At 27.8% G+C, this 16,090-nt stretch overlaps 1 protein-coding gene across 1 annotated transcript in view; it reads right to left on the bottom strand.

Annotated features, from left to right (window-relative positions):
* Positions 1 to 3,768: 3,768 nt before the first annotated feature.
* Positions 3,769 to 16,090, bottom strand: part of LOC142328573 (uncharacterized) — a 66,459-nt gene continuing 54,137 nt past the window's right edge. Inside the window, exon 6 of the mRNA XM_075372330.1 lies at positions 3,769 to 4,039. Coding sequence (XP_075228445.1) covers positions 3,822 to 4,039 — 218 coding nt within the window. The 3' untranslated portion in view covers positions 3,769 to 3,821. The remainder of the gene's footprint in view (positions 4,040 to 16,090) is intronic.

The following is a 16,090-nucleotide window of genomic DNA, read 5'->3' as shown; positions in this document are numbered from 1 at the left end:
GTCAAGATACTGGCTGAAGTACCTTCTAGTAATGCCAGATTTCCTACATCCATTTATAATTAATCAACATACCCAAAGAAGTTAATTTTTGTATTATATCTTCTTGCTGTCATACTGATAATACCCTTAGGCTTAAGTGTCTACCGTTTATAAGAATCTGTAACATTTTTACTTCATAAAAATGAATAATCATTTACCACACCGGTTGTAATAATCAAGAAAAAAGTAAAGAACAAATTTTGTGAAGTTAAATATATTTTAAGATGAAAAACTAAAATTGGGTTCATTTCATAATAATTGGAATTTCTCCAGATGTAGCATCCTGTGAAGGTAGAACAAATGGTAATGGCGGTTGTATAAACCATGCTCAATAAACCAGATTTGTAGATATCAAAGTTAAATAATATTGAATGCAGTTTTCTTTTATGCTATTGGCATTCACTTAAGCCCTTAAAAGTTTAAAGCAAACTAATTTAATGACTGAAGTTCAAAGAAATTAACAACTTTCAGAAGTAGTATTAGAAAGTAGTATAAAGAAAGTAGTATAAGTAAGTAGTATAAGAAAGTATGAAGTAGTATAAGACGAAGTCTTATACTTATGAAAGTCTTATACTTATACTTATGAAGTAGTATAAGAAAGTCTAATGAACTTAAAGAGGAGACAGATTAATGAAAATTAGGTTAAGTCTAATGAACTTAAAGAGGAGACAGATTAATGAAAATTAGGTTGACATAGTAAACATATCAAGATTGCAGAATAGAAATAAATGGAAAACGGTTTGATTTGCAAAAAAAAAAAAACCGTTGTGCACATAGGAATACTGAACATAACAAAAATTTCAGTTAAAAACAGCTACATAATTAACATGTTAGCACAATACAGATTAATATTTATAAATTATTAAAATAATTTTGTTATGTACATTGATTACTAAAGTATCAAGAGGCTAGCAAAATTTCAGGAACCCCATGCATTAAGATGATATATATTCAATAATTAAAATTAGAAATTTACATCACATTACACTGTGCGATATCAAAAAAAGATCCTATATTATACTTATCATGTAACAACTGCTTTGAAAAATAACACAATACTAAATTTTTACAATCCAGAATGTAGGAGGAGGTGGTTCTTAATTATCTGGATACCAATTATCTCAATCACTCAGTTTAGTAATACAAAGGCTAAGCTATGTGTGAAATTTATATATTTTAGCTAATAAAATTGTATGTGTGACCTATTTCTAGAAATGATTTGCAACTGTTCATTGTTGTACAGTGTAGTGCCTGTGTGTTCCTAATTCTATGAGTGAATGTATGCCAAGTCTGATCAGTATTATTAAGTATAATCAGTACAATTTAATTTATACACTCCTGGGTCACTGCATAGGTCAAAAGTGTTTTTTTAAAAATATTCTGTATGGTTTTGTTTATTTTGAACACAACATGGTGGTAACCATCTACCCTGTAAATGTTCTTAATTTTGCATGACTTCTAGCCAATGTTTATTAGTATGTATTTTCTATAACCTAGGAATAAGCATGTGGGTGGATAGTCATTAACCAGTACAAATGTTGGAAAATAAAAGAAAAAATAATTTTCTGAAATTGAATAATTTAGTATTTAATAAAATTTAAATTACATCAGTTAGTCCTATGCCTACAAGTTGAATAAATTTTACATATGGAATTTGTAATGATTAGCACAACCTATAAATAAAATTAACTACAAATGAATAATGGAAAAATGTAAATACTGCAGGGTTGTAGAATGGATTGATTATAAACATCTTTAAATATGAGTACATTTGCCAAATATAAATTACTGCAACATATAGACTAGATCATCCAATTAACCATTACAACAGTTTCTTTAAGATATAGCATATAATCTTAACAGGTGTGTTTCACATTGGTTTTTCTATGTTTTTGAAACTATTTATTGAAATAAACTATTATTTTTTTGCAAATTATAAATGAGCTTTAAAATTTATATTGAAATAAAATGACATTTTTTCATGCTTTATAATTATAGAACTTTTTCTGTTTTAAAGTAGTTTGTTTTTGCTGAAGTTTTTCTTTTTTGAATCTACATAATATCCATTATACTAAAAAAAATAATTATATCTAATCCGCGAAAAACGAAATATTAAGCTTATCCAATTACTTGGGATTTGATTCTCCTGATAATTAGGAGACAAGCCACATAATCCCACCACAAATAGATCTGTGTCATTAGAAACCACATTTTAATAATACATAAGGAAGTAAATACATAAGGAAAAATACAGGAAATGGACTCTTACACAAACAATAATTTGAAATATTATCAACTACATGTAAGTTCATTGTTCTAAAAAAAGAGGAACCACTTAACACATCCTTTTTTGAAGATTATGTAATTTCTGCTAATCCTAAATAATACAGTTACAATTTCCTTAAAAAAATGTTATATTTTATTACTATAACCCTCGTAAAGAATTTAAACTTCATTTAAAAACCATTTACCTCTATGACAGAATGAAAACAGTTTATGTACTTCATCTGGAAGATTCTGGATTTGAATCCTAGTCAAGTTTGGCATTTTTTCACATAATCCATAATTCATTAAAAAAAGTAAAATGATCCCTGTTCCTTGGATAGGTATATAGTTACTGCAGAGATAATACATAAATTAAACTCTAAAATTCCTTTTTCAGATTTATTTTTGCTTTATGTAAATTCTTAATAAGGTACAATATTCTGCAGTCATAAATTTATCAATGCAATATTAAGTTTGCAATATTTCATTTTTTGAGTTCCATAAACAGAAAAAAATTTAACAATCAAAATCATCCTAATAATATTTACATTACTGCCGGTTATGGGTTTTAGTCAAGAGAGCAAATCCCTTAATGATCATAATTCAAAATCCTGGAACATCTCAGGGAATATCATTTTGCAAAGGATAAAATGTGATTAATTTAAGTCACATTAGCAGAGATCATTAAGGCTGAAAATTGTTGGATGCAGTAGTTTTTAGCTTTGGATGGGTAATTACAGTTGTGTTAGCATTTAATGGTTAAAAACCTTCACTATATTCCACAGAGGAATGGTTCTAGGTTCAAAAATTGGTTTCTTACATTTTTCATATGGCTTGGACATTTTTCATTTGCCAATAAATTCATTTATCATCATAAAAAAGGATAGCCTATAGTTTTTGAATAGAATAAATAAACAAAAAAACTTAGCGATCAATGTCAAAATGAGAGAAAATTAAATGCATCAAGTCATCACATTAGTACATTTAAGAAGGCTGTTGCTTCTAATGTGTAGGACAACTTCTCCAATGGCAGGCAGGCTGGATTAATTATACTTTAATACTACACGTTTTTTGGTACTGTCCTCTTGGCCACTATTCAGTAGCTAAGCTCTGATTGGCCATGCATTCCAGGGATGATATAAGGGACAAGCCCACAAACTACGTGAATGGGCTACCTATGGGTCCCTGATTCAACAATGCTGTAAAAAAAATACAGAAACATCTGAAATAACAAACAAATCGATCATCAATCACTACATTTTTCCAGTCACTTGATATGGCACATTTTAGAATGTGCTAGGAAGAGATAACACACATGCACGCAAACACAAAATGAAGGTAAAGAATATAATCCTAAAAAAACAAGTAAATACTAGTTTACTATTCATACTTCTAATGCTAAAAAAACAACAAAAAAACTCAATCTAAAATTATATTATGAATTAGTAATAATAAAAGCGTATTTCATAATTCCATAACAATATTTGTATATACATTAAAATTACAGAGTTTTAAAATCAGTTTGAAATATTTGTATCATTTTTTGGTTTGCGATGTTGTTGATAAAAATGAACACGTAATGAGCTTTTATTTTTCACCAGTTTTGAACATAAGCTACATCTCCAAGGTCCTTCCCCACTGTGACGATCTCGCATATGTATTTTCAAATTTGATTTTGTACTAAACTCTTTATAACAGAAGGGACAGACCGAAACCATTCTACCACCAGCAATACCTGAAAAATATTTAAAATTTCATTCAGATAATTACATATAACATGATCATGTATTATATAAAACATATTAGGAATTACAAAGAAAAATAAAAAAAATAAAGTCAATAATTTTAACCATTAAAAAAAGGAATCATTTATCGGTTTGCCTTCAGCAAATAAGGAATGGCTTCAACTTTTACCTGAAAGGATAAAGTGAAATTAATGACACAACCATTATGGAAGCATTACAAAGTATATACATAGTTATAAATAAAAAAGAATGTTATAATCCATTAACTTTAATAATAATACAGAAGAAAACAGCAGTACAAATAACATAATTTTAAAGGAATTAAGCTATACTATTTGAGTACAATGGTAGTACTTAAAAGTACAAGTACATTGAACTTATACTTTAGTATTAGTTATACTAGTAGTAGTAGTAGTACTGTACTTAAATAAGTACAACTTAAACTAATAACCAAAAAATTCAGATTTATCTAATCAGTTTCACTTAAAAACTCATCAACAGACTGATATTATTTCTGAAAAACAAATATTTCAATTTAATTTGAAATAGATTATTTTCAACTTGCTTAGGAAAATATTTTGGATCATCTGGTGACTTAATAAAGGTAGTCATTTAAGGATAACAGTAGATCAATCTTTTCATACATGAAAAATCATACATCATTACCCACAGCATTATGTTGGATATATCATAATTTTTTTAAAAGTGAAATCAGTAAATGTGAATCTTATTTACCGGCACCAATTAAAGAATACGACAGCCCATTTTTGTATTTAGAAAACTCACAGTTTCAATTTTAACATTTAAGATAAATAAGTTTTAAATACTGAAGACTTTTTTAAACAGAAAACGTGATAAAAACTTTTCCTTTGACTTAGCTAGCTTTCATTTTATGTAGAAATGTACACTTTCAGTTTTATCTTAGACTGCTGCCAGGAGGACTGAATATTGTTGCACTGATTTTCAAATTGGGTTTAGCTAATTTAGGTTTAATAATGACAAGCTCAGTGACTGATAAGGTTACTTTTAAGCAAAACAGTGTAGTTTGGTCTTATTGCAAATGAAATCAATTTGATCAATGTAAAATCAATAAATTATTTGAAAACCTTTTTTCATGATGATTAATGGTGAAATCAGAAGATAGTTGTTTTTAAGATGACATAAACTAACTTTATGATTTGTAAGTTTTTACTCATTTCAAAACAATTTCAGCTACACATGGGCAGGGGTGGATCTATAATTTTTGTGAAGTTGGGCATGTGGAATCAACACTGCTAATTTTAAAAAAAGTTTTCAATGTGGTATTAAAGTGGAAAAAATATAGCAGAGAGAACGCTCAAGAATTATTAGCAAAAAGTAGAAATTTTGTATAAAAAACTTTTTCTTATTTAATTTACAATAAATTAAAATATACATATTTCTTGCCTATCTCTTAAGATCATTTTGCATTCAAAGAAATGATTGAAACACTTTATCATGGAATTAAAAAATGGTTATTCTGTGAAAATGAATGAACACATAATCATGAATAACAAAATTAGCTAAATTTTATAAGATAATAAATTTATTAAGCCTCAGTTTTTAAATACCTGGAAATATGTTTTCAGGTGATCTTGTCATCATAATAATCTAGTTCTTTGATCAGTCGTATTTAAGATTGTACTGTTGTTCATCTTATAGTGGTGAGGAAGTTTGTAATAGTACAAGGGTATTTTATTAAATGAGGTAACTTATGAGTAAAAGCTGAAAATTAATGTTGTCTGAAATGATTAGATGTGTTTTAGAGGTTATAAATTTTCTACTATTCTGAAGATGTGCTTGTTATTTATTTTGGATAGTGAGGTCGTACGTTGAGTATATTTTTATGTTCATACTCCTGATATTCTGAAATAAAATTTAAGTTTAAGTGGAACTTGTCAATCAAGTATGTATGAGAACCTGTAAATCAACAAGTATGAGAAATGTTGTGACATCTTGTTTTACTTTTGGATTGAACTACAATCATCATTATACATCCACATCACCTTATAGCTAATAACTCTGTGAAGAATTCAACTAAAAAAAATACTAAGCAAATTTTAATAGTATGCAACTTACACATGTCAAGTAAAATGTAGAACAAAAAATCTTGATGGTAACATATTTCAACAAATATTTATTAAATACAATACCAAAATTTTCACCAACAAAATACACAAGCTCACACAGCATAACAAAAACATAATAAATATAGCAAATCAGTAGTAATTTACAAATTAAACTGGACTGAATGCACTAACACTATATTTGAATAACTGGATTCATTCATTCAAAAATGTAAGAAACCCATACAATATACTATGAAGTATTTGGAAAATACTTCATAGAAACAAGGTAAACATACAAATATATTACTTCATTCCTTGATGTAATTTGTAAACATAATCACTATAAATATATGAGGTCTGATCAAAATTTTACAAGATTGGGCCAGTAAAAATTTTCTTTGAGTAAAAATCAGACATAAAATTTAGTCCTTTCAATATACTCTCTACTTTGGTTAATACTGCATATACATTTTCCATTGTTTGAAGTCTTCTGAGGTAATAAATTGTTTTTTGTATCCCAGAGATCCAAAATCCATTTACCTTCAGAAAATTTTTTATTTTTGAGAATAAATAGAAGTTGTACAAGTGGAAAAATATCAAAAGAGCAGTTTTAAGTTTTTTCATCCTTTATATTTCTGTTGCACTTCAATGAATCAACTGCTGCTGCTTAGTTTCGGGATAAGATTTAAATATTCAATATCTCATTAAACATTATGTATATTTACAAATAAATATAGTTTATGTTCCATCTATTTCGAAATGACATCCTTCTGTTTTTGCTTTTGTTCCACGAGCTCTTTTGGCACAATTTTCACGCATCCCTTTCTCATTTCCAAATTATTAGGTAAAACTATTTTCACAATTTCCTTTTTATTTTTACCAAAACTACTAACATTGTAATGCTGAAACACTGGTCGTTTCAAAATCTAATTTTTTGAACATCTTCATTCTTTTTTCAAGTGAATGTATGTATCATCTTCGACCTCTTTTTAACCATCACAAATTTTTATGCTACTAAAAACAAATACAAAAAACAATCATTTCTATAATTTTCAGTGAACAATTTAAAATATTTTGCTAAACATTCCTGAATTTTAATGAAAGATTTAACATTGAAATGACATGTAATTCAATTTTTGAAATAAGCATGATTTCAACTTCAGTATAAAATAGATTCAACAACTACTGCTGCGAATAAACTATTGCAACTATTCTGTTGAAATAAATCATATGTATATTTATCTGAGTTGTACATTAAGAATATGCTTATTAAGATTTAACGCCACATCCAGTCCTGCAACTTAAAAAAAGATCTTAATCTTAAGAAAGGGTACACTATATTCTGATAATGGTTATCACTTTTGGGTGCAAATTGTGTATAATATCAGATTGCCTAGAACTAAAAGGTTATATATCTAATGTACTAACATTAAACAAAAAAAATCTGTAGGGTTGTGCATCTGTCTTTCATCCAGACCCCAAGTTCATAATCAGGTCATTAGTTGTGGCATTCTTAAGTGAAATTTTCTGTACTGTTATCTCCAGTAGGTTGTGCCATGAAAAGCATTAACTATAAGAAATCTCCTGAATTCCACCTACTCACCAGAGAAAAAACTGGGAAAAAACCAAGCATTAAGATGAAAAACAATTTCTCAAATAAACAGCATATTTAAAAAAATTAAAATGTGATTTCATAATGCACAACACACTCAAAGAAAGTAATCACTGTATAAAAAATGACAGGGTTACTGTAATTGTTCCTTAATCAGCAACTAAATAAAGAAAGATGAACTGAGAATTGTTCAATTGATAAGATGCAGAAAAAATAAAATAATTGCCAATAAATACACAGTTAACAACACAAGGAAAATAAAAACACAAAAATCATTAAAAAAAAAAACTGTGTTCTTTATTGATATAAGTATTATTATAATTATATAATATGTTAAATTTAAATTTCAAGCGTACTTAAATGTTTATACATGGCTAATGAATACAAAACAAAGTTAAATACTATAACTATTTCAGTATTAAAATATTGCACAAAATCACAATTAATTATTTTTTTATCTTCATTTTTTTAATCATCATAAAATAAAATTTTAATAATTATTGCCAACATCCTCATTAAGTTAATAATATATTCTTATATACTGGAGTTTAATCCACATACATAAAATATGGAATGAATAAGTAGAAATAAAAATAAAAACAATAAACATTACTAGATAAAGTAAAAACTAAAATTATTAACAAAAATGATGAAAATTGCCATTATTCTTTAATAATTTTTTTTTTATGGCAATAAAGAATAATAATATCTTAGAAGGAAAAAATTGTAATTGTAAGAGTATATTATAACACTTAAGAAATAAATCAAATGACATTACCAGACCTTGGAAGACTTGATCTTCAATTGTTAAGCAGACTTATTAACACATTTAAATCAGTAAATACATATCACAGCACTAATAACAAATTAACTACCCAAAAAGAATGATTATGAAACAAAAATATTAATAAAATCTTATTAATTTGAAGAAAAACTAACAGTTAAATTAAAATAAGTTTTTTTTAAAAATAAACTAGTTGCCGTATCATTTATATTAAATATCCAACTTTATAAGATATAAATTGAGAGAAGTTAAAAGCAGATAAACTATCCTAAATGTAACACAAAAATTAATGTGTCACTCCCATTACTAAAAATATTCATTGATGAGCCATAAAAGGGTAATTGATGTAAAGTGGATTTTTAAATGAATGACAAATTTTCTACCCATTTTATGAAAAAAAAAAAATATATATATTTCTACATAATATACATTTATCCATTAAGAAAAAAAAAATAGCTGGCAATAACTTTACAGGCTATGCTGGTCAAGTTATGCAATTAATTTTTGAAAAACTTTTCTGGCTTTAGCCAGAAACTTTAAGTTGCATTTGTATCTTTTAAGATAAAATAATCCATTTTATTGAAAAAACAATAACCAAAAATGTTTAATTTGCCAGCTTCAGTTACTTCTTCATCGACATATAAAAAAATCATGTTCTGTAATAAAATTAAATGTTATTGATTTAAAAAATAATTTATTAAATATAAAATTACTTGTTTAATTATAAATTTTATAATTTTAATTTTTGACGCCAAGAGCTCAACAAAATAAAGCAAGCAATAACCAAAATTGTTAATATTGGTAAATTAGCATCACAATTTTGAAAGATATTTTTGACTTTTTGAAAATTTTCAGGGTTATGTATCAGGGGGGAGGGGTTTAATTGATTAAAATGTATACTAAAATTGATTTTAAGTCAATTAAAATCAAAAATTAAAAAAAAAATTTTCAAATTAAAAAAAGAATTGGGAGCTTTCCATTATGGGTTATTTTGGTGACTTTATTGTTTAACAAAATATTGTTTTGAGAATTAAAAATTTGAAATTTCAAAAAACCTTTTTTTTCATCTTTGGAGCTCCTATACTCAACGGGAAGCATTTGGGTAAGAAAAAGATCCCTAAGCTATGTGGTGACAAATCTAAAAATATAACGTTTTAAAAATCGTTTAAAAAATAGATTTTGAAATTTTTGGCAAAATTTTTTTTCAAAAATACTGTGTATGGGCTATATAAAAAAAGAAGATTTCTATATCTAAATGCAATAGGTAGTTTGCAAGATGGATTTAAATTTAAAATACGATGGGAAGAAAAAAATTGATAGTGGTTTGAAGGCCTACTGATATAGAAAATATAGATGGAAAACACCTCCATTAATTCCTTTCAGAAGCAGTATAAGTAAAAAAATAAAAATGTATTAAGTAACTTTTTGGGGAGCAATAAGCAATAACCAAAATTTTTAATATCAATATATTAATTAATCCAATATTAAATTAACATATTACAGAAAAATAAATTAAATTCTATTTAATAAAAATATAACATAAAATAGAGATTATGGTAATTTGTTATCTTGATAAAAAAAATCTTAAACTCTCGTAAGGATTTTTTTTTGCTAAAGTGTCCCAGTAAAGATACAAAGTTTTATTTCGGCCAAAACAAGGTTTACAAAGTTTGCAAAAAATTGGTCAATAGGGCCAAGAATTATAATACAAAATACAGGCCAACATACACACGTAAGTGTGTGTATATATATATATATATATATATATTTTGAACTTGGGAGCATTGGAATAAATTTTTTTGGCAGATTATTCATCATTTATTTAAATCTATTTATTTTTTGGTTATACATTTTTTTAAAGGTCTCTTTACTTAAGGCCCAAAACTTAAAAAAAAAATAATTTTTTTAGATTCTTTTTTTTTGTTCGATCTGTGTACTTTCCCTTTATAGCAAGCTATAGCTACTGTGGCAGCATATATCGCTACAACCTGGAAAATAATATTAATATAATTTTATCATAAGATTATCACAGGAAAAATCAAACTAGAATGACAAAAAGTATGTAATAACATATATTATATTAATAACATTTTTACAAAATGTCAGGGTTATCTGTAAAGTAAGATCTCCTGCATTAGAAAAGTCATACATTATAACTTTTACAAAAAAAGTCTGAGAGTTACAACTGTGTGAACCAAACTTTATTCACTCGTATTCTGCAGTCATTGTGCTTATGGTTATGGCAATGATACATTTATCTAAAATGATTTATACAACAGCAAAACCTAAAATTCATATGGTGACAAATCTTTGCACAGAAAAAATATTTACTACAAGTGAGATAAATCATCAAACTAAAATGTGATGAAAATGTAATAAGTGACCGAGCAAATTAAAATAATCACAGGCATTTGGTCTCCAAAAGTAAAAAAAAGATCAGTGTTTGCCGATCTACAATTGTACTTAAATCGGTAGATTAGGTTGCATGAGTGAGAATACAAACATCATTTTTTTAACTTCACCAGATAATGTTTTGTACACAAAGTATAAATTAAACTGCATGAGAAAACGGCTATTTATTTTTACTTGAACTGAAATAATTTTCATCAACTTTACAACCTATACTTTATGAAGTAATGGAAAGGAAAAAAGAATGCTTCTATTAGAACAGGACAACAAACTTATTACTCGTTAAAATATTGAATAAATAGTAGTGACATTTTTTCCTGAAAAATAGCCTCATCTGAAAGATATTATTCAGGATGAATTGTTGAGAACTGAAAATTAGAAAAGCTAGGGTAGAGAAGAATAAAAATTAAGTGAAGGTGGTGGGTGAAAGTTTTGGAGATTCTGTGGCCTACACTGCACGTGGAACTTTACAAATAATTAATATGGGACTATTCATGTTAAAGTTTGTTAAATGCTTGACAAAAAAAAAAAGAAAAAAAAAGAAAAAAAAAAGATTAAAACAAGTGGGGTAGTCAGGAATCTTTGAATCCTATGCTTACTGATACAAGTTTTTGGAAAATAAAATGAAAAATAACTGAACATCTGTGTCCAGTAACACGTACTTTCTTATTTAAACATGTATAGGGCAACAGAGCTGTACTAAAGAATATGATACATAAAGAGAAATCACAAACACAACGTTTTATGGCTCATTTTTTTAATGGTCGCTGGAGAAAAGAGTTTCATGGTTGAAGAATCTGTAGGTGTAATACAGGAAATCCTACATTAACCCATTTCAGACTGTAATTAAAAAAGAAGACTATAGCTGTCGTGATAAGTCATAAAAATTCAATAAGCAAGATATAAAAAATGGAAAGAAGAAAAAATTTTGAGTTTGAGTTCATGATACTGTATAATTCCGATTTTATGTGATTATTGTTTTAACTAAATGTTACTAATTAAAGATAGAATAAAATTAAACTAATAACTTCTTTTTTTTTATAAGTGGGTAAATTTTCAAACTAAAATCTTATGTTTAATAATAACCGAGTTTATAAATTCTAAAAATGTACACAAAAATCTAGTAAATCTATTAATAAGAATTTTCTGCGACATTATGTAGTAAATTTCCCTGTAATACAGGATGGCACAGAGAAATGGGAAATTTTGAATTTGATGTTGGCAGCTCTGAAGGTGTACCATCAGTGGGGGAAAGACATTAAAACTGTAGAGCAGTAATGGACATTTAGTTGTGATGGAGCAGTTAAATGGTATAGAGCAAGCAGTTACCGTAAGGGCATTTTGCTGACATGGTGACAGTGTAACAACTGCACAGTGTTTTGGCGACACTATGTGATCCCCCGCCCAGCAGTCAAGTTCATTCTTTTAACGCAATCAAAACTTGGGTTTGTAACTTTGAAGAGACTGGTTTGACTTTGAAAAAAACTTAGTGGATGTGTACTGTCTGTACATACACCAGAAAACATTGATGACGTGAACGCTAAAGTGGTCCTCGTCATTTGGTGCGGAAAATTGCTTTGTCATTGGAACTGGACATTGGATTGCACAAAGAATACTCCATAACTTGAAAGTTCACCCCTAAAAAATTCAAACTGTCCAATAACTGAAACCTAATGTTTGTAGATTGCATCTGCAATTTTGTGAAAAATTGTTATCTGAAATCAATAAGAATGCTAACTTTATTGAAAATCTTTGGATGTCAGATGAAGGCCATTTTAATTTAAGTGGATAAGTGAATAAGCAGAACTTCCATTACTGGGTGCAAACGAACCCTGCTAGGCTTAACCAGCATCCATTACACAGTGCTAAAGTTACAGTATGGTGTGCAGTTTTGTGTCATGGGGTGATAAGCCCTTACTTCTTTGAAGATGTAGGGAGCTCTGCTGTCACTGTAACATCTCAATGTTATGTCAATAACATTTTTTGCTTCCAGGCCTCCATTCTCTTACAAATCTTGACCTTCAGCAATCCTGGTTTTAACAGAAAGGAGCCACCTCACACTGCCTGACAGTAAAGGCAGTAGTGAGATGTTTGTTTCAGGAGTGCATAATTTCAAGTACTGATAAGACTGCTTGGCTACCCCAGTCTTCAGACCTTTCAGTCTGCGATTTTTTATGGGGATATTTGAAGAGCATTGCATACCAGCCTAAACTAAGAAACCTTGCCCAGCTTGAAACACAGAATTGTCTTATTGAATGTATATACAAAAATGGACAGCACTTAAGTAAAGTAATTTTTAAAAAGTAATGTATATTGAAATTTCCACTCCAGTAGAACATATTTTCATAGTAGAACATAAAGTAACCTTATCTCATTTTCTCTAATTATTTAAAATTTTCTCATTTCTCTACGCCACTCTGAATAAGAAACATACTAGATTTAAGCTTAAAATTTTTTTTTCAATGAAAAATGTCACTATTATATTAGAATTTTCTATGACTGTTAACAATTTTTTTCCCCAACCTCAAAAAAAAAAAATAGTCAACCAAAATTTTCAGTCATGATAAGACATAAATGAAAGTAGTATGTCATCAATTATCTTGAATTTTATTTATCTATTTCTTTTTCTTCAATAAATATAGTTTGTAGAATTGAAGAAAATTATCTCAATTCATGAAACAAGGAACAGACATCCACTAATAGATGTGGTTTATATATACTCAGCATATCATACACTCAAGTTAAAGAAGTTATGTTAGTCTAGTAATTTAATCTGTATTGATCCAAGCACATTTTATGAGTACTATATTTATTCTATTTTCATCTGTTAATGTTCACGATTATTTTATTAGTAGTTACAAAAAGAATATATTATAAGAATATTCTGCTTGTTTATTGTTAACCATTGCTTGCTACTTTAAAAACCCACTTCTAGATGACCATCATATGGTCACATTTATCACATTACAAAAAAATAACCTAAAAAATAGATGATTAATAATATATATATATATATATACACAAAATGTTTTACAAAGAAACAGAAAGAATTTCAGAACAAGCTCTACCAGTGAAAATAATGAAAAAAGTTTATATAAACATGGATCCAGAAATCCTTTGTCAGCTAGTTACGGCTGGTGAAAGATTTTGAAACGATTCCTGGGCAAAGTAAAATAAAGCCATACTGAAATTCTAGGAACCCAAATTAAGGGGTAATCATGAAGGTTTCTTATTGTTTTTGACCTGACAAATTGAATAAAACAGTTTCAAAACTCTATCTGCAGTGGTTTGTGAGAAAACTCTGCTAACACAAAAAACTGGGTGAGAACAATGTAATTTTGCTTACAAGGAGAATGTGATACAGCAAGTTCAACGTAGGCCGAGGCTTAGTACTAGACGAATTTCAAATCGCATTGGTTGGCCGTATAGTACAATAAGGCGAATACTTAACAAAGAAAATCTCTACCTGTACCACTATCAGAAGTTTCAAAATTTACTACCTGGCGACTTTGCATTGCATCTAAAGTTTTGTCACTGGCTTCAAGAAAATCGTCATAAAGAAAGTTCTATTTTATTCGCTGATGAGGCAAGATTTATAAGAGATGGAGTTAATAACTTGCAAAATAAACATCACTGGGATTTTGAAAATCCAATGCCACAGTAGAAAGCCGTTTTCAACAACGGTTTTCTGTTAATGTTTGGTGTGGCATTGTTGATAAACATATGCTTGGACCATTTATTTTCAATGGTCGCCTTATAGGAAACAAGTTTTTTTTTTAGAAAATAACCTGCCCTAGTTTTTAGAAGACATTCCCCTAATAACGAGGCAAGAAATGATTTTTCAACAACGATGAGGCTCCTATACATTTTTGTGAAGTAGTTAGAAATTATTTGAATGTAACATTTAGGAACAACTAGATCAGGTGAGAAGGACAAATTAATTGGCCTCCTAGATCACCTGATCTGATGCCAATGGACTATTATGTGTGAGGACATATGAAATTAATGGTATATGCTGAAAAGATAACTACAAAAGAAAAACTGATGGCAAATATTTTCAATACATTTGATATTCTACAAAATAATCCAGATACAGTGAAAGAGCCATGGAAGATATTTTAAAGCGAGCAGAGTACTCTGTAAACAGTGAAGGAGGACATTTTGAACAGTTGTAATAGTAATTTCTTAACGTGTTTTTACTATTTTACTTTTGTTGAATGATTTTATTTCTAGGTATTTTCAATGTTAAAAGTATTATTCTTTCTGTTTAAAAATTAATGTATTTTTTCAACCATGTTTAGGATATTTTGAAGTTAATAAAATTACTTTTTGTAACTTGATTTTATTTTTAAGTTGAGTTTATTTACATCATTTTGTTCAGAATTAAATTCTCTACAAGCTTTGTTTAACATTTTTACTTATTACTCATGAAAAACCACTGGAGATAGTTCTGAAACCTGTTTTATTCAATTTGTCAGGTCTAAGACCATAAAGAAACCATCAAGCTTACCCCTTAATTTGGGTTCCTAGAATTTCAGTATAGATTTATCTCTCTCTTTGCTCAAGAATCATGTGAAATCTTTCACCAGCAGTACTCACTGAGGAAGTGTTTCTGGAGCCATGTTTATATAAACTTTTTTCATTATTTTCACTGGTAGAACTCGTCCTGAAATTCTTCCTGTTTCTTGGTAAAACATTCTGTGTATATACATTAAAAAGTAAATAATTAAAGTGATTAACTTTATGTATAAATAAACGCATCATAAATCAAAGCTGTTGATATAATTATAGCAACTAATAAAGCGATTGCTTAAAATATTTATTATGGCCTACTAATTACGTTACAAAAATACAATATAAACAAATAAAGATAAAAAAGACCTCATTAACTAAAATAAATGATTATTTCCCCAACGATTCAGAAATGATATATATTATGGAATAAAATCATAAAAATAATGTACTAATACAATACAAAATATCACCAATAAAACTAATTAAAAAATTCTTTTAAATCTCCTAATTAAAAAGAGCTAATGAACATTTAACAATATATATATAAATATAATATATTAAAATAATGCCTACACTTATAATAAATCACAGCTGACACAATAACAATGTTAAAAAAAATTTTGATGCTTTTATT

The sequence above is a fragment of the Lycorma delicatula genome, chromosome 8 (genome assembly GCF_047948215.1).
Source record: "Lycorma delicatula isolate Av1 chromosome 8, ASM4794821v1, whole genome shotgun sequence".
Lineage (NCBI taxonomy): Eukaryota > Metazoa > Arthropoda > Insecta > Hemiptera > Fulgoridae > Lycorma > Lycorma delicatula.
The sequence above is the reverse complement of the archived record's forward strand: the minus strand, read 5'-3'. Positions and strand labels throughout refer to the sequence as shown.